The sequence below is a fragment of the Diplotaxodon limnothrissa genome, linkage group LG4, assembly GCF_057381915.1.
Source record: "Diplotaxodon limnothrissa isolate DT_005_m linkage group LG4, D_limnothrissa_male_GT1.1, whole genome shotgun sequence".
Lineage (NCBI taxonomy): Eukaryota > Metazoa > Chordata > Actinopteri > Cichliformes > Cichlidae > Diplotaxodon > Diplotaxodon limnothrissa.
In genome coordinates this window covers 7,528,191-7,552,075 of record NC_140599.1, presented here as the reverse complement: position 1 = coordinate 7,552,075, position 23,885 = coordinate 7,528,191, and the positions used below count along the sequence as shown (strand labels likewise).

Genomic DNA, 23,885 nt, shown 5'->3' with positions numbered 1-23,885 from the left:
CTTTTTTGTGACATGTACTGTGCACTATAAATTTATGACAATGTAAACGTGGAGTTCTACTGGAATGTGCTGAGACACTGGATGGAGAAGGAAAACACAAAAAATAGCAGCCGCAAGTGAGTCCATCTGGATAAGGGTGAAAAGAATAGGGTAAGAATTTTCATTCCTAAGAACTTTTTGATGATTCCTCAAGCATAACATAATACTGTTAGAGTGGGCATCATTAGCCTCATTCTCCTCTCCTAGATCAATAAATTTATCCTGCTGACCTAGTACCTGCACTTTAAAAAGGTTGGAAGTTGATGGTGTCCACAAATGTTTTATGGCATCGGTGCACTGATCCTTCATCTTCTCTCTTCAGAGGCCCGAGAAGCTTAATTCTCCACTTCTGCTTCTTCTAACAAATGTGTTTCTGCCTCCACAGTTGTGTTTGTCGCATCAGTCTAGTAAACCACTCCAAGGACCTTCTTCATGTGCTCGTAGACCACATAGGAGATGCTGACAGCAGGAATAACTTTGAGGAAGTTGGGCGTGATGCCTCGGTACAGACCTGGCACACCTTCATGAGATATGATGTATTTGAACTGACCCACCATGGTCAGCTTGGGTTTACCCTCAGTAATGGCTGAAAGTAAAAATGAGAACAATGTAAGCTACAGAGAGTAATATATGGACAGACTTATTGCTAAATTGTTCCAATGTTTTGTAGGCCTACAACTGCCTACAATCTATCATTTACATCATATCGCACCCTGTGCCTGCATGCGAGTCCGGATGAGAGCGAGGGGATATGACGCTAGCTGGCCACAGGTGCTGGAGACAGTACCACAGCCCAGCAGGACCAAAACTCCTGGGTCTGCTGAGTTGGCACAGTACCTCTGGAGCCAGGCATTCTTCAGGGTCTTAAAGCATGAGCAGTGAAAAATGTTAAGACACTAATAGAGGAGAGCAGTTAAAAGTTAAAAGAAAGAGGAAGAGAAAAAGGAAGGGGAAAGAAATGAACTGAAACGCATACACTGACAACCACTTTGTTAGATAGTCTGTTTAGCTGCTCAATAATGCAAATATGTAATCAGCCAAATATGTCAGGAACACATGGTCAAGATGACCTGTTGAAATTCAGGATGGGGCAGAATGGGGAATTAAGTACTGAATGTGGCATGGTTGTTAGTGCAAGATGGTATGGGGTGGGTTTCTTTAGAATCTACTGGGAGTTTTCTGCACAAAAATCTCTAGGGTTTACAGAGAAGTTAAGTGAGTAAGTGTTACTTCTCTGGGCAAAAATACAATCTGTCTGCCAGAAGTCAAACAAGAATGAGTAGATCAGAAGACAACAATAACTCAAATGACCACCTGTTATATCTACATTATGCGTGCGTGGGAGTACAGTGTTCAGGTGTGGAATCCAAATGCAAGTGGTGAGTATGAGAGATCAAATGGAAAATATTAGGAGCAGAAGGAGAACACAGGTTAGCAATGCATGGAAACAGCAAAACATAGACAACTGAGGTGGCCTGTACTAACAGAGGTTAGCAGAAGAACCGGGTAAGGACAGTTGACAATGCTGGCTTTAAATACCACTGGCTGATTGCTTCAAATCACGAACAGGTGCGGTGAGCTGATGAGGAATCTGCCCAGAGGCGGTGCCATAACCACACATGGCGAGACTCAGCTGGCCCATGAAAGGAACAAACATGCTAATGCTTCTGATCTGAAGTAACTCTTTATACACAGAGAGTGTACAGAAAGCAGTAGTCAAAGTCAAAGTCAAAGTCAACTTTATTTGTCAATTCTGCCACATGTACAGGACATACAGAGAATAGAAATTTCGTTACTCTCAAACCCTAGATGAAATAGCAATGAACATTTAAATATAAGAGAGTGATTAAAAAATGCAAATAAAATAATTAAAAAGTAAAAATTTAAATAAATACAATACAAATTAACAAGAAAGCTATACAATATACAATATACAGTATTCAGGTAAGGGTAAATGACATTGAGTGTAAACCAGGCAGAGTAGTGCTGTGGCCAAACGTTTAGAGAATGAGAAGTGTTGTTTGCTTATTTACAAAGTTTGCTGTTTCAGTGATAGTTGTATATCATATTATATCACTTCAAACAGAGGTGATCCAGTAATGCTGCACTAATGAATTAGACTAACTATTCACTTTAGCTAAAGTTATTAAGTTAGCTAAAGAGTTGGGATGCTGTGTAAGACATAAAGCTAAAATACAAAGGTTTGGACACCGTTTTGCATGTTTCCCTACTGTAGGGGTCTCTGCAAGCATACAGAGGGGGTACTCTGAGAGGGTCCAAGATGACAACTTTGGAATTCTACTAGAAACAGTCGATCATATTTGTTGTCAAAGCTGAATTCAGGGCAAACTACGCTAAATTAGCGTTTTTAGCTAGCAGCTACAATAAGCATAAAAGTTACCGTACGGCTATCATTTGTTAACATGACGCTTGTTCTTATACATGTAATACATTTATTACCAACCTGAGAGTTTATCCGCTGGTCATTCGACATGACGAATGACTTCTGAAGTCTTAATTCAGCTCAAGACGCTGTAGATTCCCGTCAGTAACACTTTCGGTCCGCTAGTAAAACGTAGTTCTATTAATCTGCGCTTGAACCGGAACCGGATGTAAGTTCCAAAAAACTGAATTTTGGAACTGAAATTGAATTGTAGAACTGAAACTGAATGGTGAGAAGTGAAACTGAAAGTATTCGAGAGCTGAATTTTTAAAGGATAAAATGCAGTTTCAAAGCAAATCAATTCATTTTCAAAATATAAAATTCAATTTCAATTTAGTGATGATCATTTTCAAACCATAAATTCAATTTCAAATTAGACTAATTCAAATTCAGTTTTCAAAAGCATTTATTCAAGTTACAATTCAGATTCAATCTGAGCAATTCAAATTCAAATTTAACTTATTCAAATTCAGTTTCTGATGGCACAGATTTCTGCCCATAGTTGAGCCCCAGCTGGACCAGTTTTTGAGTGAGCTGTTGGGGGATTATAGTGTTGAATGCTGAACTGAAATCTATGAACAGCATTCGAACATATGAGTCTTTTTTGTCCAGGTGTGTGAGTGCTGAGTGGAGTGCAGTGGAGATGGCATCATCGGTTGAGCGGTTGGGCCGATACGCAAACTGGAAGGGATCCAGGGAGGGGGGCAGGACAGTCTTGATGTGTTTCATGACTAGTCGTTCGAAGCACTTCATCAGGATGGGAGTAAGTGCAACAGGACGGTAGTCATTAAAGCAGGAGGGAGATGACTTTTTTGGAACCGGAATGATTGTGGTGGCTTTAAAACATGTGGGGACGACAGCCTGGATGAGTGATATGTTGAAGATGTCTGTGAAGACATCAGTGAGTTCCACTGCACAGTCTCTCAGTACACGACCAGGAATGTTGTCAGGACCCGGAGCTTTTCGTGCATTGATCCTGCTGAGGGATCTCCTCACGCTGTCCAGGGACAGAGTCATCACCTGGTCACCAGGAGGGGGTGGGGTCTTCTGTGCAGTGGTGTTGTTTTGGACTTCAAAGCGAGCAAAGAAAGTATTCAGCTCGTTCAGCAGGGGGATAGTGCTATCACAGGTCTGTGGTGGGGGCTTGTAATCTGTGATGGTCTGAATGCCCCGCCACAGGCTCCGTGAGTCTCTGCTGTCTTTGAAGTGATGAGATATTTTCCTGGAGTACTGTCTCTTAGCCTCTCTGATGCCACGGGAAAGGTTGGCCCTAGCTGTCCTCAGGCTCGCCTCGTCTCCATCTCTGAAGGCAACATTCCGAGCTTTCAGCAGCCTGTAGACCTCTCCTGTCATCCATGGTTTTTAATTTGCCCGGACAGTTATGGTTTTCGTGACTGTTACATCCTCAATACACTTGTTGATGTAGGCAGTAACAGTCTCTGCGTACTCCTGGAGGTCAGTGGTATTGTTATAGGTGGCAGCCTGCTTAAACATGTCCCAGTCTGTGGTGTTAAAGCAGTCCTGTAAAGCCTCTGAAGACCCTTCTGGCCACACTTGTATCCGCTTACGAACCGGTTTGGTGGTTTTAACGAGCGGTCTGTAAGCAGGCATTAGCATGACAGTGATATGGTCTGAGGCGCCGAGGTGGGGGAGGGGAAAAGCTTTGTAGGCTCCTCTCTGGGTGGTGTAAACAAAGTCCAGTGTGTTATTTCCCCTTGTTGGAAAGTCTATGTGTTGTTGTATTTTTGGAAACACGCACTTTAAGTCTGCATGATTGAAATCCCCAGCCAGGATGAGAAAAGCATCAGGATGGGCTGTCTGTTGCTCACTGATGTGCTGGTACAGTTCATTCAGTGCCTCACTCCTGTTGTTGACATTGGAGGAGGGAGGGATGTACACAGCGCACAGTAGTATGGCTGTATATTCCCTCGGTAGATAGAATGGCCGGCACTTAATAACCATAAACTCCAGCACTGGTGAGCAGTGTTTGCAGACCGCAGCAGCATCGCGACACCAGGCATCATTGATGTAAACACAAAGTCCTCCCCCGCGGGTCTTACCTCCCGCGACGATGACTCTGTCAGCACGGTAGCATGTTAGCTGGTCGAGCTGAATGGCGCGGTCCGGGACACTGTCGCTAAGCCATGTTTCCGTGAACACAAAAGCACAGCAGTCCTTTACGTTCCTTTGAGATGAACGTAGCAGTCGGATGTCGTCCAGTTTATTTTCTAGCGAGCGTACGTTGGCCAGAACGATAGAGGGGATGGCGGGTTTGTGTGGGTTAGCCGCTAGCCTAGCTCGGATGCCACCGCGCTTACCCCTCTTCTGCTTCCTCTCACACCGCTTGAGGCGCATCCATTGTGGGCGAAGTGCAGGAGTGGGGGTCGGTGATTGAGTAGGCCTTCGGAGCAGACCCAGATCTTTCAGCTTCTCGATGTCCACAGAGTTTAACTTAAAAAGTTTGTTTCTGCCGATGTCGAGAAGAAGTGTTCGGGCATATCCTCGCTTGCACACAGATAGACGCGACAAAGACTTACAAAAACACTGCAACTTACAGGACGAAAAACACGAAAAAGTAGTTTGTTTGGGAGAGAGAGAAGCCGCTGCGTGTGCACGCGCCGCCATGTTGTTAAAAAAAAAGCCTGGAGTACATACCTCATACACAGCCAAGTCAATGCCAGCATATGGAATGATGCCCATTGTATTGGGCAGGTATCCTCTGTAGAATGCTCGGATACCCTCAGTCTTCAGAATCTGTCTGGCACAGTCAGCCATACCTGAGTACTGTCCGGTCTTCCTTAATGTAAGGCGAGTTTTCAGCACCTATCCAGCATAGGGAATAGAAGAAAAAAACGCATACAAATCCAAAATTAACACAGGAGTAAGTAGAAACAGTAGCAAGAGGTTCTTCTTCAATGAGTCAAAGAAGGTAGAACTGGTCTATGGTTTCTTTAAACACCTATTTTCTAATTCTTCCACTGATACAGTTGTACTTTACGGTAGCATTTCTTCAGTTTAACTAAAGAAGCCTCTTAAATAAGAGGTGAAACGTCTTTTACCAAACATTTTTCTTCTTACTCTGAGCAGAAAGCCAGATTTCCTATGCCATGCCTCTCCAGCTGCAAACAAAATACAGAGCTAGCCACCACTACCACCTTTAAGAGGGTTTGACTCCTCTTAACTACTTATGTCCAAACAATAATTTATAAGGGCTAAATGTGTGCTCTCTCCATTAGCCAGGATCAACCATGGCAAACCCTCCTCGCAGTCTCCCCCATTTGATTGCATTAAGTGGGAGTTCCGTGTTTGATGGAAACACCCCGAAGCTCCCCTGACTTTGAGCATGATAGGCTGAAGCCCTGTTAAGCTTGATGTTAAGATGTTTAAGAATTTGGGAGAACAGATTAAAGAAAAAGTTTGAACGATTTTTGGTATATTAAAAATGGAAATAAACTGAGTAAGCCCACACATGTGCCCCTGCAGCACCATTACTCCAAATTCATGTAATGCCCTAAACTGTCAAATTTGGATGGACTACAACCTTTAATTGACCCTGAAAGAGGCTTGATGCCTATCCCTAAGACAGGGCCAGAGGATCGTGTGAAACTCTCCTGTGACTAAACTGAAGCTCAAAGGAAACATTAATGTTGATCTGAGACTGAAGGGCTTCAAAAACAAAAAACATCTTCAAAGGCCTCCTTAAATACCCACAGAACTGACCCTTTGGACTTTGCAACAGAGCACCAAACATGGGACCAGAGGCGGTTTTAGATATGGGCAACATGGGCAGCTGCCCAGGGCAGCATTGTGGTGGGGGTTGCATCATGGCATTGGGGGGAAAAAAAAGTTGCTTGCACTCACGCTGCCCCGACATCATGCCAGCAAATTTTGGGGATTGCATAGGCACCGAATGGTTTTCTATTGCCCATTTGCAAGGAGTAAGGGCACCTCGTAAATGGAGGCGAGGGGTAGGACAGCAAGTGATTCTCTGGCTGGCTGGAGCAGCATCTAATAACAAGCTCACAAAATAAAAATAAATAAATATTTTAAAAAATAATAATAATAATCATTCGTAATATTGTCAATCCAAGCCCACTATGTATGAATTATTTTTCCTGGGTTGTGTGGAATCCAAAAAAAACAAAAAACAACCTATAGAACCTGAATCTGTGCATAAGGTGTCTATTAGTGTATGTTGTGGGGTTTGGTTGTTGATACTGGAGTGCAAAATTACTGATGGAAGATTGACAAGAAAAGGTCAGAGCCATCAGGTCCTCAGTTTAGAAAAAAAAAGAAAAGAAGAGGAGAAACGAACAAAAGACACGGGTAAGCAGATGTGTCTTTGGATAATGGCAGGTATTATGTATCCTGAAACAAGATAACATTCATTAGTAGGTATTGGGAAAACTTCTGGTTGCCTTTGTTAGCCACTTGGCTATGATAGTAAACAGACAGTAGACACTGATGTGGTTTACTCAATCTTTTGGGCTGTGTTCAGTACAATATTAATTAGCCATTACTGGAAGAGCTGTATTGTTGATTTGTCTGCTATTCTCAATTTAAAATTCAACAACAGTTTTCACAATAAAATATGTTAAGTTACAATCTTTAATATGTTTGGTGTGTGTGACTGTGTGTCGGGTGGGGTGGGGGAAGAAGGTTTTATTCTGTGATGAGAAAAAATGTGACCTTGATGGTCCTGATGGTTTCCAATGTTACTGGCTTAACAAGCAGATCCCACCTGAGATGTTCTCCACGCTCCACAGTGGAGGGGGTGCCATAATGGTCTGGGGTGCTACAATGCTACAGTACACAATGCCCGCAGGACAAGGGACTTCTTCCAGAAGAATAACATCACTCTTTTGGACCATCCTGCGTGTTCCCCTGATCTAAATCCAACTGAGAACCTTTGGGGATGGATGGCAAGGGAAGTTTACAAAAATGGACAACAGATCCAGACAGTAGATTCCTTTCAGATGGCCGTCTTTACCACTTGAAGAAATGTTCCCACTCACCTCATGGAAAAGCTTCCATCAAGCATGCCGCAAGGAATTTTTGAAGTGATCAACAATAATAGTGGAGCTACTCATTACTGAGCTCATGTTTGGAACATTGAACATCCATCTATCTATCTATCTATCTATCTATCTATCTATCTATCTATCTATCTATCTATCTATCTAAAAGAAACATATCTTCAAGAGGAAATGACTGACACAAATTTTAAACTCACCTCCATGGGATAGATGATAGTTTGGGCAGTAGCTCCTGCAAGCGACCCAGCAATGAACCTCTCTTGTACCCTTAAACTGCCCCCCTCTTTATTACCTCGGATCAGCCACTTGATCTGGAGTAGGAAGAGTGAGGAGCAGGAGGAGGGGAAACCACAAGCAATAAAAGATTTCAGAAGGACACAGAGTGGACTATTGTTTTTTCCCCACTGTAAACTAATATACAGTTACTACTTTTTCTACCACGAGTTAAGTAAACACTTAAGAGAACAGAAGACATAGTTCCACTTTCTCACTGTTTGTCCACTGACCTGTTCGTAGGCCATAAACTTAATGGCGGATTCAGGGGCAATTTTCAGGACGTTGATACCATTTCCCCTCCAGAGTGAAAGCACACCTCCCTCCTGGATCATCCCCCTCAGGCCAAACCACAGATTAATCTCTCGAGCTGTGGAGCCATGTACCTAAAAATTCAAATTATGACAGTAAAGCTGATTTTTCTTTTTTTACAATCTGTACTATGTTTTAAAAATACGCTGTTGGCCACCAACCAAATATGTTAGCGTGCTTATCCAACCCTAGTTGGGTATATAAGCAGAATACAAAGGTAAATATCTTCCTTATTAAGGCCATATAGATGTAAATGTTGCACACCAAAGATTCTTTTTTGTTTGGATCACAGTCAGCACTTGTTTTTGGTCTTTATACAGACTTTGGCTACAAAGTATCTGAAGTAAAAAAAGGAGCATTCATCTGAAGCTGTATTTAATCCCATGTGATAAATGTCTTTTAGCTCTGTTTCTGGTCTTCATCTGGCCCTGAGTAAATTTTACTTATGATATGAACTATGTTCACCAGACATTTTTAAGCAGTACCTCTCTGCTGTTTGCTGAAAACACTCTACACTGTGGATGACAATTATGTCATTAGCGGTGAAAAGTGGTGATGGTGTATGTTAAAGTGAATTGTTAAATGTTGTCATTTTTATGCTTACCATCTCTACATTGTTTCAAACTGTGTGATCAAAGACATTCCTTTGTCTCTGACCACCTCTCCAGCCACTGGTGCTGGGGGAGGTTTTATTGTAGATACATCCTATCTGAAAGATCTGTTTCTTGTGTTGTAAGCTTCCTGCTTTTATGATCCTTTTGGGGAGCAGGAGAACACGCATACACACACACACATTCTCACATGCATGCACACACACACACTACGAGGAGGGCTGCTCTTTGAAGGAGTTGGGCTGGTGACAGGTGAGGAGCGTTAAGCTCCACAGCCTGGTTCCGATCAGCCTTCCCTTGCTAGAGAGTAAAAGACCGGTTGAAGATGTTCTGGCTTGTTTTTGTTCTTCATGAGGAATAAGTCTCTAAACTAGCGGGATCTGTGGAAGCGCAGACTCAACATTTATTTGGTCCTTTGAGCCAGATCCCAACACATTGCGTCCACCGAGGAGGAGGGAGATGACGCTGCCGAAGTCTGCTAGCAGCCAGCATCTGGGATGCCTGATGAAAGCCCTGGTGCTTAACTTTATCGCCAGGCTGGAGAGTTTGTGTCTGAACTCTCCTCGGGTTGGATGGCACTAGTGTCTTTTTTTTTTTTTTTAATTTTTAAGGAGGGTTAAGCAGGTTTCCCATCGAAAGGAAGGTTTTTCTCCGCCGCTGAGGGCGTTGAGTGCTGGTTTCTCCAGCACTCAACGCTGGAGAAACCAGCACTTGTCAGAGCTCTTGTTGGTGTCTATTTTGTGTGTGCGGGCCAGACGTGGTCTGTTTGAGTGAGTCTGATTGTTGTTTTGTATGCAGTCACTTTTAAGCTGATGAGCAAGGTACACATTTTCAGAGCAGAAGCCGGTTGAGAACGCATTAGAGGGAGGGAAACAGAGCTATGATAACTCGAGCATGCAGCTATCCGTGAGTTCAGTTTCTTCCTCACACCTCAGATGGGCAACAGCTTTTCTGCATCCTGATTCATGTGTGTGAGACCTTTGTAACATCAGTATCACGTTTTTTGTTTTGGCGAAAGGCACGTGATTGTGTTTGACATCATGGTGCGTGTGAGCCACAGAGAGGTGTGAAAGTATGTGAGTGAAGTGGTCTCGAACTGGGGAGTGTTTGGTGTTTCTCAGCCTGAAACAACTGCAATCCCACTTTCTGTTTTTAAGAAAGGAGAGTTCAAAAACAGAGAGATGTGTGTTGTTTATGCGGTGATGAGAATAATGAAAACTTGATGAGAGAGGTACATAAAAACCCACACAAACAGAAAATGTCTTAACCATACTAACCCTACATGCATATACACATACAATGACACTCATGAAGACCAGACAGCATCTAAGCATGAGATTCTGTTTGTCATCTTGTCCAAGTCACTAGCAGGCACGTGCAGAGGGGGGGGGGCTAGAGGGGCTTGAGCACCCGCCCCTTTCCTGATGGGTGCCAAAAGTGCCCTTTTGTTGAGGCAACTTTTTAAAAAAATTTTTTTATTATTTTTTAATGTGTGTGTGAGTGCGGAGTCCTGTCTGTGCCCCTCAACAATAATATTTAACTATTAATCACAGTTTTGCTAAATACAATCTTGCTTGCATCAGTCACATGATCACTATTAACCAATGATCGCCCTTGTCGGCAGAACGCGCTGGTTACGAGCCGGGAACGAGTTCACAAAGAGCACGCGCATTTGTTGCGGTCCGGAGCTGTAGGAGAAACACAAGTTAACTCAGAGACACAGACTGATGCGACAAAACTAGTAAGTAGGTGTACAGCGCACACTGTATTGTGTAGCACCCAGGAGTATTAGCTTATTATGTACACGTTGGTAGGCTGTCTTGTTGCAACTGACGAACTGAAACAAACCAGTGTGCTGTGTGTGCAACAGCGCGACAAACATTACCTGTCCTTTTATTAACTGCACAAGTAGTGCTGGTCATAGCTGCTGGCTACCGGTGTAAGGCTGTCATGGGTTTGTAGCTCTGTCACCGTTTTAGGGAACCTATTTAGTTTTAAAGTATTTAGAAACATATTTAGTTTTAAAGTATTTAGAACATATTTAGTTTTAAAGTATTTAGAACATATTTAGTTTTAAAGTAAGTTTCCGGGCTTTTCCGGCCTTTCTGGAGGGATTATATTTCACTAAAAAACGATCTAATATGCACTTCCACATAATTATGCATTATTATAATTATAATATATTAAAAACACACGCTGTATTTTAAAGAACATACATTAAGAAGCAGATTATATTAGATTTATATTTTAAATAAGACAAAATTTGGATTTTACAGCAGTAAAATTATTGTATCTCTGCAGTTTAAAAATGTAATAAGCTTTGCCCTGCACAGAGTGGATAGTGAAACAAATGGAATCTTCATAATGACATTATTTCATATTTATTACTTCCCCCTCCTCTTTGCTTTATTATTGTAGCTCTAGTAATAAATAATAATGTAAGGATTCTGGATCAGCACCATGATGCCCATAGTATATACAGTATTCTGAAGAAGGTCTAAAATGTCACTGTGTGTGCGTGCATGTGTGTGTTTTATTTAGATGGATTTAAAAAAAAAATATTACTCATGATATAACATTGTCCAGACATGGCTGGTAAGGACATGAGGAGGAAACAGTAGGAGCTGTGGGAGGCTACTAAAGGCAGGGCTATAACATTTTTCTGTCATCATTTAGATTAAGTGCAAGAGTTGTTAGGTGTGGATAATTAGATTATAGTTTATTGCAATAGCAAGTTGTGCCTTGTTCTCAGATAGACAGCAAGTGGAGAGTGATATATGAAATGATGGGATGGAAGGAAGAAGAGAAGCAAAGAGTGATTCACAGGCAGAGCCTAAATTATTTCTCAGTTTTTTGTTGCCTTATGGTTCCAAGCGCTGTCACCAATCTTTGCATTTTGTTATTATCTCATGACACTTGTTTAATCAGCTACCATCTCTCCTATGGACTTTTTAATGTCTACAGTCTCAGATCAACACAGCCCTGCCCTCCAGCACTATCAGCAGCAGGAGCAGCAACCCCTCAACAGCAACATTGTACCCATCAGGTAAAGCATCGGCTACGTTTGCTTTGCCTTGTTGCCCATATTAGATTCTTGATGAATGTGTGTTGTTGTTATTCAGCCTGGTTCAATGTGCCCCATTTTAGCTTTGAGCACCCGCCCCTTTAAACCTCTCTGCACGGCCCTGGTCACTAGTAAGATGAAAGTGATACATAGTCTAGTGTCTAATATTATAGGAGGACAGATGATTGCATCATAGGGGTGGAAAACAGAATGCTGATGAGGGGTCATGAATGAGTGAGCTGAGTGAGCTGATTGTTGAGTTTCTGATGTGTGAAGAAGTTTTAACATGGCGCACATTTGGTTACATGAGAAGAAACTTATTATGTGATGAGACAACAGGGTTACGCTGTATGTTGTGTGTGGTGTGGCTGATTGGATGAATGTTTGAGATTAAACTGGCTGATGATTTGTCTTTTGTTACAAAGTTGAGCCTGCCAATTAGGTTTGGTATGATTTACTGGGTGACCGACACCTGACCACCAGGATGATCCGTGTGTTTGGCTAATGCTCTTTCCTTTAAGAGTGCTTGTAAAGGATTCAACACAGACAGACAAGTGACAATTGAACAGATGTGCAGTGGTTACAGAATAGTTACATGGGGCTGATCACTATTGAGCTCATGGTGAGTGACAAATTTAAGGAAAGCCACTGATTACAATGTGGAATGAAGTTGAGATGTTCAATGATTTGGAGCAAATTACGGAAAAGGTAGGGGTTTAATGAGTTTAGAATAACCCTGCAACGGTACTTGTCTCTATGATGCTGAATACTTTATTACACTTATGAGCTACAGTTGGTTGCAAATGTGAAGTTGTTCTAGGATACAGGCTCCGGGTGGACCTGGGACTTAAATAAGCTTAACATTTAACCACTGACTAATGTTTTGACACAGGGTTACAGGTTTGGAGTGGAGCTACTCCAAGAGGGACCCTGGAGCCTGGAGAATATTTTTTTAGGGAGAATGTGCAACATTCTTGTACATGTCTCATTGTGTGGCAGTTGATACATGGCGAGAGCCGTGTGGCGAGAGGAGAGTCAATTTTTGATTTGCAGGTGTCATGAGGTGCCATGACGAGAAGGAGTGACTGAGGGGATCGTCCACAAGACGCCAGGCTTCAGGAGGATCAGAGATCATCTTCAGCACAGCAGACATCCCACAGAGACCTGTGCTACTGGGCTTCCAGAAGATTGTCATGAGGAGATTTTGAACAGCAAAATCTTAAATGAAGTGAAAGAGTTTCGACGTTGAGGAAGAGAACTAAGGTGTACGACGTGCTCTGCCTTAAATCGTCCGCGGCATTCGAACATGAGAACCTTAAGGTTGAAGGGAGCGTGCCAAGCTCCATCCGACGGGCAGGAAGAAGTTCAGCGATGGACTTGTGGTTCTGTGAAGAGCACGAATGCCAGGTGACAGTGGAATAACTAACAGCAGTAACTTACTATTCTAAAAGATTAGATCTAGTTGCTTGTGCTTTGCCTCCGTGTGTGAGATCAGTATGTGCAGCGGCTCAGGCTGTACAATGTTCTGGGAAATAGTTTTATTTCACCCTTTGACACTGCTAGTTCCACACGAGGTAGACGTTTTACTACTGCAGACTAAAATGACGTTTCTGTCACCCGCAAGATACTTGTTTTTAATGTCACTGTTACTCTCACAACCACACATAACCATAAAGCGGTGCACAACTCTGAATCCGTCAACCCTTTTGCCAACGAAGGAAGAGGGCACTCCTCATGAGTATAGAGAGCACGTGGAGACGGAGTGTAAGCCAAGGGATGATATAAAAGATGTGCCACTTGGTGAGGGAAAGGTTTGGTTTGTTGATGGTTTGAGCTTTAAAACAGCAGAGGGACAGGCTAAAACAGGTTTTGCTGTAGTAGATAGTGAGAAAGCTATCTGTGCAGGACAGTTAGCATGTTTCATATCTGCTCAAGCAGCAGAGATAGCAACTTTAACGAAAGCGTGTAAAGCTGCAGAGAAACAAAATGTGACAATATACACTGATAGCCAATATGCATTTGCTACATTACATTTCTTTGCAGCACAGTGGGCAAGACGAGGTATGACAACCTCGACAGGGAAACCTGTAGAACACGCCAAACTCCTGCAAAATCTGCTGGACGCAGTATTAATGCCCAGTAGAATTGCTGTTTGTAAATGTGCAGCACATACCCCAGTGAAAGATCCAGTCACATTAGGGAATGCCTTAGCAGATAAGATTGCAAAAGAGACAGCTTTAGGAGCACATGGTGTTCACATTTTAGCAGTGCAGCACCAGCAGACATTCTTATTACACGAGATGTATTGGCAGACATGCAGGCCCACATACGGCAGGAAAAACAGTTGTGGTTCACAAAAAGTGCAAGCTTGCAAGATGATGTTTATTATCTATGTGATAATACTGCCTGAGAATTTATAAGACTGCTGTGATTTTGAGCCATGGGCCGTGCCATGTCTCAACAGGGGGGGATGATGGCAGCAGTAGAGCAACATTTTCATACTCTAGGACTTAATGCTTTAAATGTTGCAAGCACAATTCTCAGGGTAATTTGAGACCTAAGAGAGGGAAATTCCCCAGACCCATTCACCCATTTCAAGTTATTCACATGGACTTTATAGAGCTGTCCAACTGTAATAACTATAAGTACTGTCTAGTGATAGTGTGCCCTTTTTCAAAGTGGGTAGAAATTGTCCCAACTAGGAAAGCAGATGCTATTTCGGTTGCCAAAGCAATATGTACGAATATCATCCCGGAACACGGGATTCCAGAGACCATTTATAGTGATAATGGCCCACACTTTGTAAATGAACTGATTGGGTTAATGGCACAGCATCTAGGGATAACACTAAAACACCATTGTTCATATCACCCACAAAGTGCAGGGTTGGTAGATAGAACTAATGGGACAGTAAAGCTAAGACTTAGGAAAACAATGGAAGAGAAAGGCAGGACATGGTTAGGCTGTATAGAATTAGTTAAGATGTACAGTGGGGCAAAAAAGTATTTAGTCAGCCACCGATTGTGCAAGTTCCCCCACTTAAAATGATGACAGAGGTCAGTAATTTGCACCAGAGGTACACTTCAACTGTGAGAGACAGAATGTGAAAAAAAATCCATGAATTCACATGGTAGGATTTGTAAAGAATTTATTCGTAAATTAGGGTGGAAAATAAGTATTTGGTCACCTCAAACAAGGAAAATCTCTGGCTCTCACAGACCTGTAACGTCTTCTGTAAGAAGCTTTTCTGTCCCCCACTCGTTACCTGTATGAATGGCACCTGTTTGAACTCATCATCTGTATAAAAGACACCTGTCCACAGCCTCAAACAGTCACAAGAGGAGAACACATTAGCAGATTTGATGCTTAAAATGTTAAAAAGTAAAGAAGTCATGAGAACAAATGATCTGCCAGATGATTCTGTTTCTCCACAGGAGTAGAGTCTGAAGTCTGGAGAGTCTGGGTGCTGATAAAGGCCATAAAAAGGAAGTGCTGGTCCAGTCCACGGTGGGAAGGTCCCTATCAGGTGCTGCTGACGACGCCCACAGCAGTGAAGATTGCTGAGAGATACACCTGGATACATCAAGAGCACTGCAAGAAGGTGCTTCCTGGTCGAGTCTGGGTAATGGTGAAAAGACCGGAGTACAAAGGGGGGAGAAAGTCTCTAGGGCCTCTCGTCTCAATCCTGGTGAAGAAACCAACAGATCCAGAACCCAATTTAGAATGTCTAGGAATGTGCTGTGCACCTTCTTGAGCCTGTTGACCCTGAGTGGGTTGACAGGAGCGCACTGGGACATAGTAAACCACACCCAGTACCTGCATGGGATTTCAACCAATTACTGGTGGCAGTTTATGAACACAACTGCTCACATAAATAATGAGACCAATTGTTATGTTTGTGCACACATACCACTGTCTACACATTCTTCTGGGCTGTGGCCATATAGCCACAGAGAGCGAGACAGTTTGTTTGCTTGCCTGAGCAACGCACCCAGGAGTAAAACATACTTGGAACTAGGGATGGGTACCGGTGTCCGGTGCCATGATGGCACCGGTTCTGACATAAACGGTAGTAACCAGACCGAAAAGCAGCGCACATTTTGGTGCTTTATTTCGGTGCTTTTTTTTCCTGAGCTGTGATACACTTCTAGCCAATCATTTTACGTTTCCGAGGATAGTAGGCAGGTCCAGGTACGTACGTTCTTTTAGAGCAGAGCTACAGATTTAAAAAGCCTAAGGCGAAGCGGTCAAAAGTCTGGCTGTACTTCACAGCAAAATATGCAAACTCAGCAGCCTGCAACAAGTGCTTTAAGCTGATACTGTGATACTGTCAAAGGAGGTAACACCTCAAATCCGATGAAACACCTGGAGACGCATAGCGTGTTTTTTTTAAAGCCCAGAAATGCGCCGTATTTGATAGCTTGCTGCGAGACCTCACACTGTGCACATCTACTGCGGGTGGGTTGCCTGTTATGCAACATCCCCCAAAAACACGAAGAGGAGAGTCCTGGCCCCTAGCCCTGCCAGTGTAGCAGAAATGATGAGGATGATGATGCAGCAGCAGCCGTTCTTCTCTGCGTGAGTTGCTTAATGTTGTTCGTGTGTAATTTACGTTGAGTAGGCTAACCACGTTTGTTACGTCCCCTCTTAAATGCTAGGCGATGAGGGTGGGGGACAGTAACAGTTAGATCCAGGTGGAATGAAAAGAACGCCAGGCAGAGGTATTTAATATAAAAGAGATCTTTATTGTAGGCAAACACCTCAATAATTACAAATGGCAACAACAAAAGGAGACAGCACCGCTGCTTTTTAATAAGAAATCAGGGAGGTCAACCCAAAGTGGTAATGACCACTCAACAAAGAAAGCAACAATAAGGCTTCAACAGAAAGAGACAGCAACGCTGCTAACAAACAATATCCAGGCAGGCCACACAAACTAATGAAGGCCGCCATCACTCATGGGCAATCACTGCTCAGTTAAGCACTACTCACACACCAGAGCCACACACCAGAAGGCTGGTCACACGCAGCAGGCTGTTCCACACCTAAGTCAGTAGCCCACTCTGACCAGCACAGAGGGAAAACCACCAGAAACCTCTCCTTCCTCTTCCACACTGCTCTTCTCCAGCTTATATCACCCCTGAGGGTAATTGGTTGTAACGAGAGCAGATGAGCAGCAGGTGTGACCTAAAGGAGAGGGCAGGGGCAGAGAGAGACAAGGGGAGGGGCCAGAACGAAGGAGGAGGAGAGAGAGAAGACAACACCACGCCCACACACTCCCACAGCCTCCCAGGATGTAACATTCCCCCCACCCTAAATCCACACTATACAAAACACAGAAGAAACTCATCACTATGCACTGCGTGAGAGTGCATCAGCCACCAGATTTTCAGTCCCTTTCTTGTGCTGGATAACTAGATCATAATCCTGCACCAGCAAAGCCCAGCGCATTAGTCGTTGGTTGTGGTTGTACATGCGCTGGAGGAAAGTGAGGGGGTTGTGATCTGTATACACCGTTACCGGAAAGGAGCTAGAGCCCACATACACAGTGAAGTGCTGCAAGGCCATCAGCATCGCTAGAGCATCTTTCTCTATGGTGGAATAGTTTAGCTGATGGCGCTTGTACTTTACAGAGTAGTAGCAGACTGGGTGACACACACCCTCTGCGTCGTCTTGTAACAGCACCGCACCAGCTCCGGTGGTACTGGCGTCGACTTCCAGCTTGAAAGGCTGAGAGAAGTTAGGGGCAGCCAGAACTGGGGCGCTGCAAAGGAGGGATTTTGCAGACTCGAATGCGTGCTGGCATTCCCCTGACCACTCAAAAGGGACTTTGGGGCTACATAGCCTTGTCAAAGGGGCCACAACTACCGCAAAGTTCTTGCAAAAACAGCGGTAGTATCCAGTCATGCCCAGGAACCGTTTTAACTCCCGCCTAGTGGCTGGGGCCGGGTAGCTGAGGATAGCCTCGACTTTTGCCTCCACTGGGCGTACCCGCCCGAAACCCACCTGTTTCCCCAGGTACATGACTGTCGCTTTGGCGAACTCGCACTTAGCGAGATTTAGAGTCAACGAGGCGTCAGCCAGTCGCTGAAATACTGATCGTAGGATGGCCACATGCTCTTCCCACGTGGCTGTGTATATCACCACATCATCCAAGTACACATTACATTGAGGCACGTCTCCTACAACCAGCTGCATCAACCGCTGAAATGTGGCCGGAGCGTTTTTCATGCCAAACGCCATCACGGTGTACTGCATGAAATGGTCGGGTGTGACAAATGCAGAAATGTCAGAGGCTCTGGGGGTCAAAGGCACCTGCCAATATCCTTTAAGAAGGTCCAGTTTGGAAATAAATGTGGCAGGACCTATGTTGTCAATGCAGTCCTCCATACGAGGAAGTGGAAAAGAATCGGCGACAGTCACTGCATTTACCCTACGGTAGTCGGTGCAGAAACGTGGGGTGCCATCAGACTTGGGCGTAAGTAAACATGGAGAGATCCAAGGGCTGTGACTCGGTTTCGCCAAACCATTCTCCGCTAGATAACTGACCTCCTTCCTCATCACCTCGCGCTTTCCCATAGGGCAGCGGTACGCGTGCTGTTTGATTGGGGTTGCGTCCCCAACATCGATATCATGTTCACAAACATTAGTACGCGAGGGCACATCACCAAAGAGAGAGGGGTAGGAGTGCAGTAGATTAAGCACATCTTCGCATTGTGAAGGGGACAGATGAGACAGGTGGGCCGTTACTTCGGCTAAGTAAGCTGAATTCGCCAACCGTCCACACTGTTGTCCCTCAGAAAGTATATTGTTACGAACTTGTATGTCCATGTGTTTGTTTGTGCAGGTGTTGTGTTTTTTCTATGTTAATTTAGCTGTGCCAGGGCCCTGTTCCGATTGGTGCGTGGATATACTGCCCCGGCGTGATTGGATCCAGCTGGAGGACCCGCCCATTAAAAGGAGGCTGGAGTGCTACAGCGGGAGAGGCCCTCGCGTTTCTCCTCATCACCCAGCAGTAGTCCTGTGGTAGCCGCTGGCTGCAGTATACGCTTGAAAGTTGTGGAAGTGGAGTGGGTAGGGGTGAGCTGCCATTTCTTTTGATCACCCGTTTTCTCCTGTTTTGAGTTAGTTAAGGAGGTCAGACTCTGTCTTTATTTTTGACTTTGTTTTGGTAAGGTCAGGGGTGCGGGATTTGTGTAGGTTTGTTTTGTTTATTGTTTTGGCCTTGGCTCACCCTGAAGTGTTGACACTCCCGTTTTGGTTCTCTTTATTCACATTGTAAATAAATCACCTCATATCTAACGGATTGGTTTCGTGTGACTGCTTGGGTCTTGGGGGGGAAGCGAGTGCCTCGCTCATGTTATGGCCTGGCCCTAGACGGGTCGTAACAATATGCAGATCGTCGTCAGCACTGGCCTCTACACTCAGCACGGTGGCGGAGACAGAGCTGGAGGTTGCCGCACTGGCAACAGTCTCATGGGTTTCCCTATCATGGTAGGGTTTTAACATGTTGATGTGGCACAGGCGTGTTTTCCTCCTGCGCTCTGGGGTACTGAGAACATAATCTGTCTCAGACACTTTCCTCACTATGACGTACGGTCCCGCGAAACGGGCCGTAAGAGCAGAACCAGGCACCGGTAGCAACACTAAAACCTTGTCCCCAGCCTGAAAATGCCTTTTCACAGCCTTTCTGTCATGCCACGTCTTCATGCACGCCTGGGCAGTACACAGGGCCTCTTTAGCTAATGAGGTAGCACGTTGCCAACGATCCTTACATGTCTTTACAAAATCTGCCACGTTAGTTTTTGGAGCACCCCCACTAAGGAACCTCTCTTTCAACACCTTTAGCGGACCCCGCACCTCGCGGCCAAACACAAGTGTAGCTGGGCTGAACCCTAAGGACTCCTGCTTAACATTGCGTATTGCGAACAGTACAAAGGGGACACCCTCATCCCAGCTTCTGCCCGTGTCATGGCAGTACTTTTTTAGCATAGCCTTAAGTGTTTGGTGCCAACGCTCAAGTGCACCCTGCGACTCTGGGTGATAAGCACTAGACACAGAATGAGAGACGCCCAGGGAAGCTAAAGTCTGTTTGAATGCTCGAGATAAGAAGTTAGTTCCCTGGTCTGTTTGCACTGTTTTTGGAAGACCAAAGGTGGTGAAAAATTTGATTAGCGCCATAGTAATGTTTGCAGTGGTGACCCTCCGCAGAGGAATTGCTTCGGGGAACCGCGTGGACAAACACATTATGGTCAACAAAAACTGATTGCCTGCTCGTGTTCTTGGCAACGGACCAACACAATCGACCAAAACATGCTCGAATGGCTCACCAACAGCTGGTATTGGACATAGTGGGGCGGGGGGCACAGTTTGATTTGGTTTGCCCACCAGTTGACACGTATGACAAGTATTACAGTACTTCGCAACATCTGTCTTCATTGCCGGCCAGAAGAAGTGCTGCAGAATACGGTCATATGTTTTAGTTATCCCCAAATGTCCTGACCATGAATGGTCATGGGCTAACTGTAGCACGTGCTGACGTAAACTAGCCGGGACCACTATCTGTTGGACTACACTCCAGTCCTCCCCTGGCTTTGAAGTCCACCTGCGCATTAGCAATCCATCAAAAACAACAAACGTCTGCTTCCTGTCTCCTGTCGGATGATCACTCTCATCTACGGCAGCAAAACATTTGGTTAACGACGGGTCTTCTTTCTGAGCGATAATAAGGGCCTCCCGTGTGAGGAGAGGGGGGGCTGCGAGTTCAGGAGCAGGCTCAGCCACTTCTTGAGCCAGTTCCTTGGCATCAGGACCCACCTCCTCCTCCAAGGGCATCACATCCATCTCCAGCATAGAGCCGACCACTGACCCTGACAAGTCAACCACTTCTCCCCGCCGATGGGCCTGTGACCGGGTAAGAACACCTACAGGAAATACATCCGGGTGCTGCCGGTTTAAAGCATCTGGCAAGGGGCTTGGGTCAGGGGTCGTTATGACCTCTGGGGTAGGATAAACCTTCCCGCCTGCAATGTCATTGCCCATTATGAAGTCTACACCATCAATCGGGAAACAAGGACACACAGCTACAGGAAAAACACCGCTTATCAGGTCACTCTGCACCCAAATTCAATGGAGGGGGGCTGGCACATAAGTCATTCCAACGCCTCTAACAATAACATCAGTGCCGCTGGCGGTCTTTTCATCAAAGGCAAGGGCGCTAGCCAGTATGAGGGACTGTGAACCACCTGTGTCACGTAGAATGGTCACATTACGCCCATCTCCAGGCTTACCAGAGAGTGACACCGCTCCTTTGAAAATGAAGGGTTTAAAACATTCGTCAGGCGTTTCAGTGCTAAGTGGTCTACTACCAGAAGAAGCGTTTTTAATCAGCCCTATCCCTTTTGGTTTACGTGGTGTTGAAACTGGCTGTCTTTGCCTGTAGGCCTCGCAATCCGCTATTAAATGGCCGGATTTAAAACAATAGAAACATTTCCGGTCTGACCTGGGACGAGGCACAGGCACCTCTCTCCTTGTGTCTTGCTCACCACTAGCCTTTGCTAGTATGTCGCGTCGCTCATGCTTAACAACACTGGTTTTATGGACGAGTGCGAACTCGTCAGCCAGGGTCGCGGTCTGCTGCAACGTAGAGACCTTCTGCTCATTCAGATATACCGCCATCCGCTCGGTGACGCAATTTTTGAACTCCTCAATGAGAATCAATTCCCGTACCGAAGCTAGGTCTGCAGCTTTACAGGCCATACACCACCGATCAAAGAGGATACTCTTTTCTCTTGCGAAATCCAGGAAGGATTGACCCTGCACCTTTTTCAGCCCCCGAAATCGCTGCCTGTAAGCCTCGGGAACTAGTTCATAGGCTAACAGGATTGCACTTTTCAGTTTGTCGTAGTCCAAGCTGCATTCAGCGGACAACGAGGAACAAACTTCCTGCGCCTTGCCCACCAGCTTGCACTGTAGCAGGATGGCCCACACATCCCGCGGCCAACGCAAGGCACTCCCCTGTGCTAGCCGGGGAGAGCAGCAGTTGCCAAATGACCTTCACACAACACACAAACACCTGTACGCACTTGTAATCAACCCAATTCCTTTCATTCCGATCCCGGACGAGCCCCCACTTTGTTACGTCCCCTCTTAAATGCTAGGCGATGAGGGTGGGGGACAGTAACAGTTAGATCCAGGTGGAATGAAAAGAACGCCAGGCAGAGGTATTTAATATAAAAGAGATCTTTATTGTAGGCAAACACCTCAATAATTACAAATGGCAACAACAAAAGGAGACAGCACCGCTGCTTTTTAATAAGAAATCAGGGAGGTCAACCCAAAGTGGTAATGACCACTCAACAAAGAAAGCAACAATAAGGCTTCAACAGAAAGAGACAGCAACGCTGCTAACAAACAATATCCAGGCAGGCCACACAAACTAATGAAGGCCGCCATCACTCATGGGCAATCACTGCTCAGTTAAGCACTACTCACACACCAGAGCCACACACCAGAAGGCTGGTCACACGCAGCAGGCTGTTCCACACCTAAGTCAGTAGCCCACTCTGACCAGCACAGAGGGAAAACCACCAGAAACCTCTCCTTCCTCTTCCACACTGCTCTTCTCCAGCTTATATCACCCCTGAGGGTAATTGGTTGGAGCCAGAGATCGACAGTTGAAGAGGGAGCTGAGTGTAAAAGCGAAGCTCTCAATTTACCGGTCGATCTACGTCCCTACCCTCAACAATGGCCACGAGCTGTGGGTAGTGACCGAAAGAACGAGATTGCGGATACAAGCGGCGGAAATGAGCTTCCTTCGAAGGGTGGCTGGCCTCTCCCTTAGAGATAGGGTGAGAAGCTCAGCCATCCGGGAGGGGCTCAGAGTAGAGCCGCTGCTCCTCCACATCGAAAGGAGCCAGCTGAGGTGGTTTGGGCATCTGACAAGGATGCCTCCTGGGCCACACCCTTGCCACATTGTGGTTACAGTGATTGCCATAATCAAGCAGCTCATGCATCTGCTACAAATCTGCAGATTGTAGTCACTGTGACTGGACACAAAGTGAAATAATGCTTACATGAAGACATGAGGGCAACGAGGACAGATTTAAACCTGGATAAATACCCACTGTTACCTAAGTGACTAAAATATTTCCAGCTCTCACCACATACTTGGCTCTGTGTCTTTTTTGCTGTGAACAGCCCAACCACCCACTCAAACTACCCACCATGTGGTTTGCTTCATTTCTGTTAGTGAATATCAGTGCAGCCTATGGATGTTAGTGTGCTATTCACTTAACAGCCATTAATAATCAAGAGCATTTCTTGCTATCAATAAACAGTAATGACTTTCCTCTGCCATATTTAATAGATTATATTGAAGAGCTGTTCACAGCCTTTTTGATACTTTTCCTCTTTCCATCATTCTGGCACAAGGAAATCTTTCTTATGTCCAAATATTGTTTTCTTTTTCACAATTGAGAAGGCTCTTTTCAATGCTTTTCTGGAACAGTCTACTCTGCTCTACCTGTTCTTGAGTCCTTGTTTGGACCTTTTATATTTACGTTCATGAACGAGGCTCTTGATTGCAGACTCTGACAATGATATGCTTACTTCCTTGAGTGTGTTCTCGGCAGAGCCAGATGGTATGAAAGTATAACCTCTCTTTTGGTGTTCTTCTACATGTTTGTTGAAGAAGAACAGGCCTTTTGGTGTTGCTGAGCTAGCCAGTGCATTACTTCTCTTTAAGAATATGCTGCTTTGTTGATTTTTGTCTCATTTTCACTTTGTTTCTCTTCTTTTCTCTCTCTCTGGTTTTCTTGTCATCTTTGTCTTATCTTTAAGGTTCTACACCCCAGTGTTGCTTTGTTTTGCTGTTTTGTTTTGTTTTATTGTTCATCTGACTCAGAGGAAACTCTGCTCACTACAACAGACTCTTCAAATCGCTTAGAAATAACTTCAAATGTTATTAATGTAGACATAGATACACTGGTGCTGCACTGAGTAGGTTGGTGATATGTCAGCACATTAACCACTTTAAACTAATATTAATAAACTGGCTGAAATTCATAGTGCTTTTCTTGCTAATTTAATGCATCTCAATTACACAT

The 23,885-nt window shown here is 44.7% G+C and overlaps 1 protein-coding gene across 1 annotated transcript in view; it reads right to left on the bottom strand.

Annotated features, from left to right (window-relative positions):
- Window positions 1-443: 443 nt before the first annotated feature.
- slc25a23b (solute carrier family 25 member 23b) overlaps window positions 444-23,885 on the bottom strand; it is a 41,378-nt gene continuing 17,936 nt past the window's right edge. The window contains exons 6-10 of the mRNA XM_085352048.1: window positions 8,025-8,177; window positions 7,716-7,829; window positions 5,138-5,305; window positions 752-902; window positions 444-625 (exon numbers count right to left, since the gene is read on the bottom strand). Of these exons, the coding sequence (XP_085208174.1) occupies window positions 444-625; window positions 752-902; window positions 5,138-5,305; window positions 7,716-7,829; window positions 8,025-8,177 (768 nt within the window). The remainder of the gene's footprint in view (window positions 626-751; window positions 903-5,137; window positions 5,306-7,715; window positions 7,830-8,024; window positions 8,178-23,885) is intronic.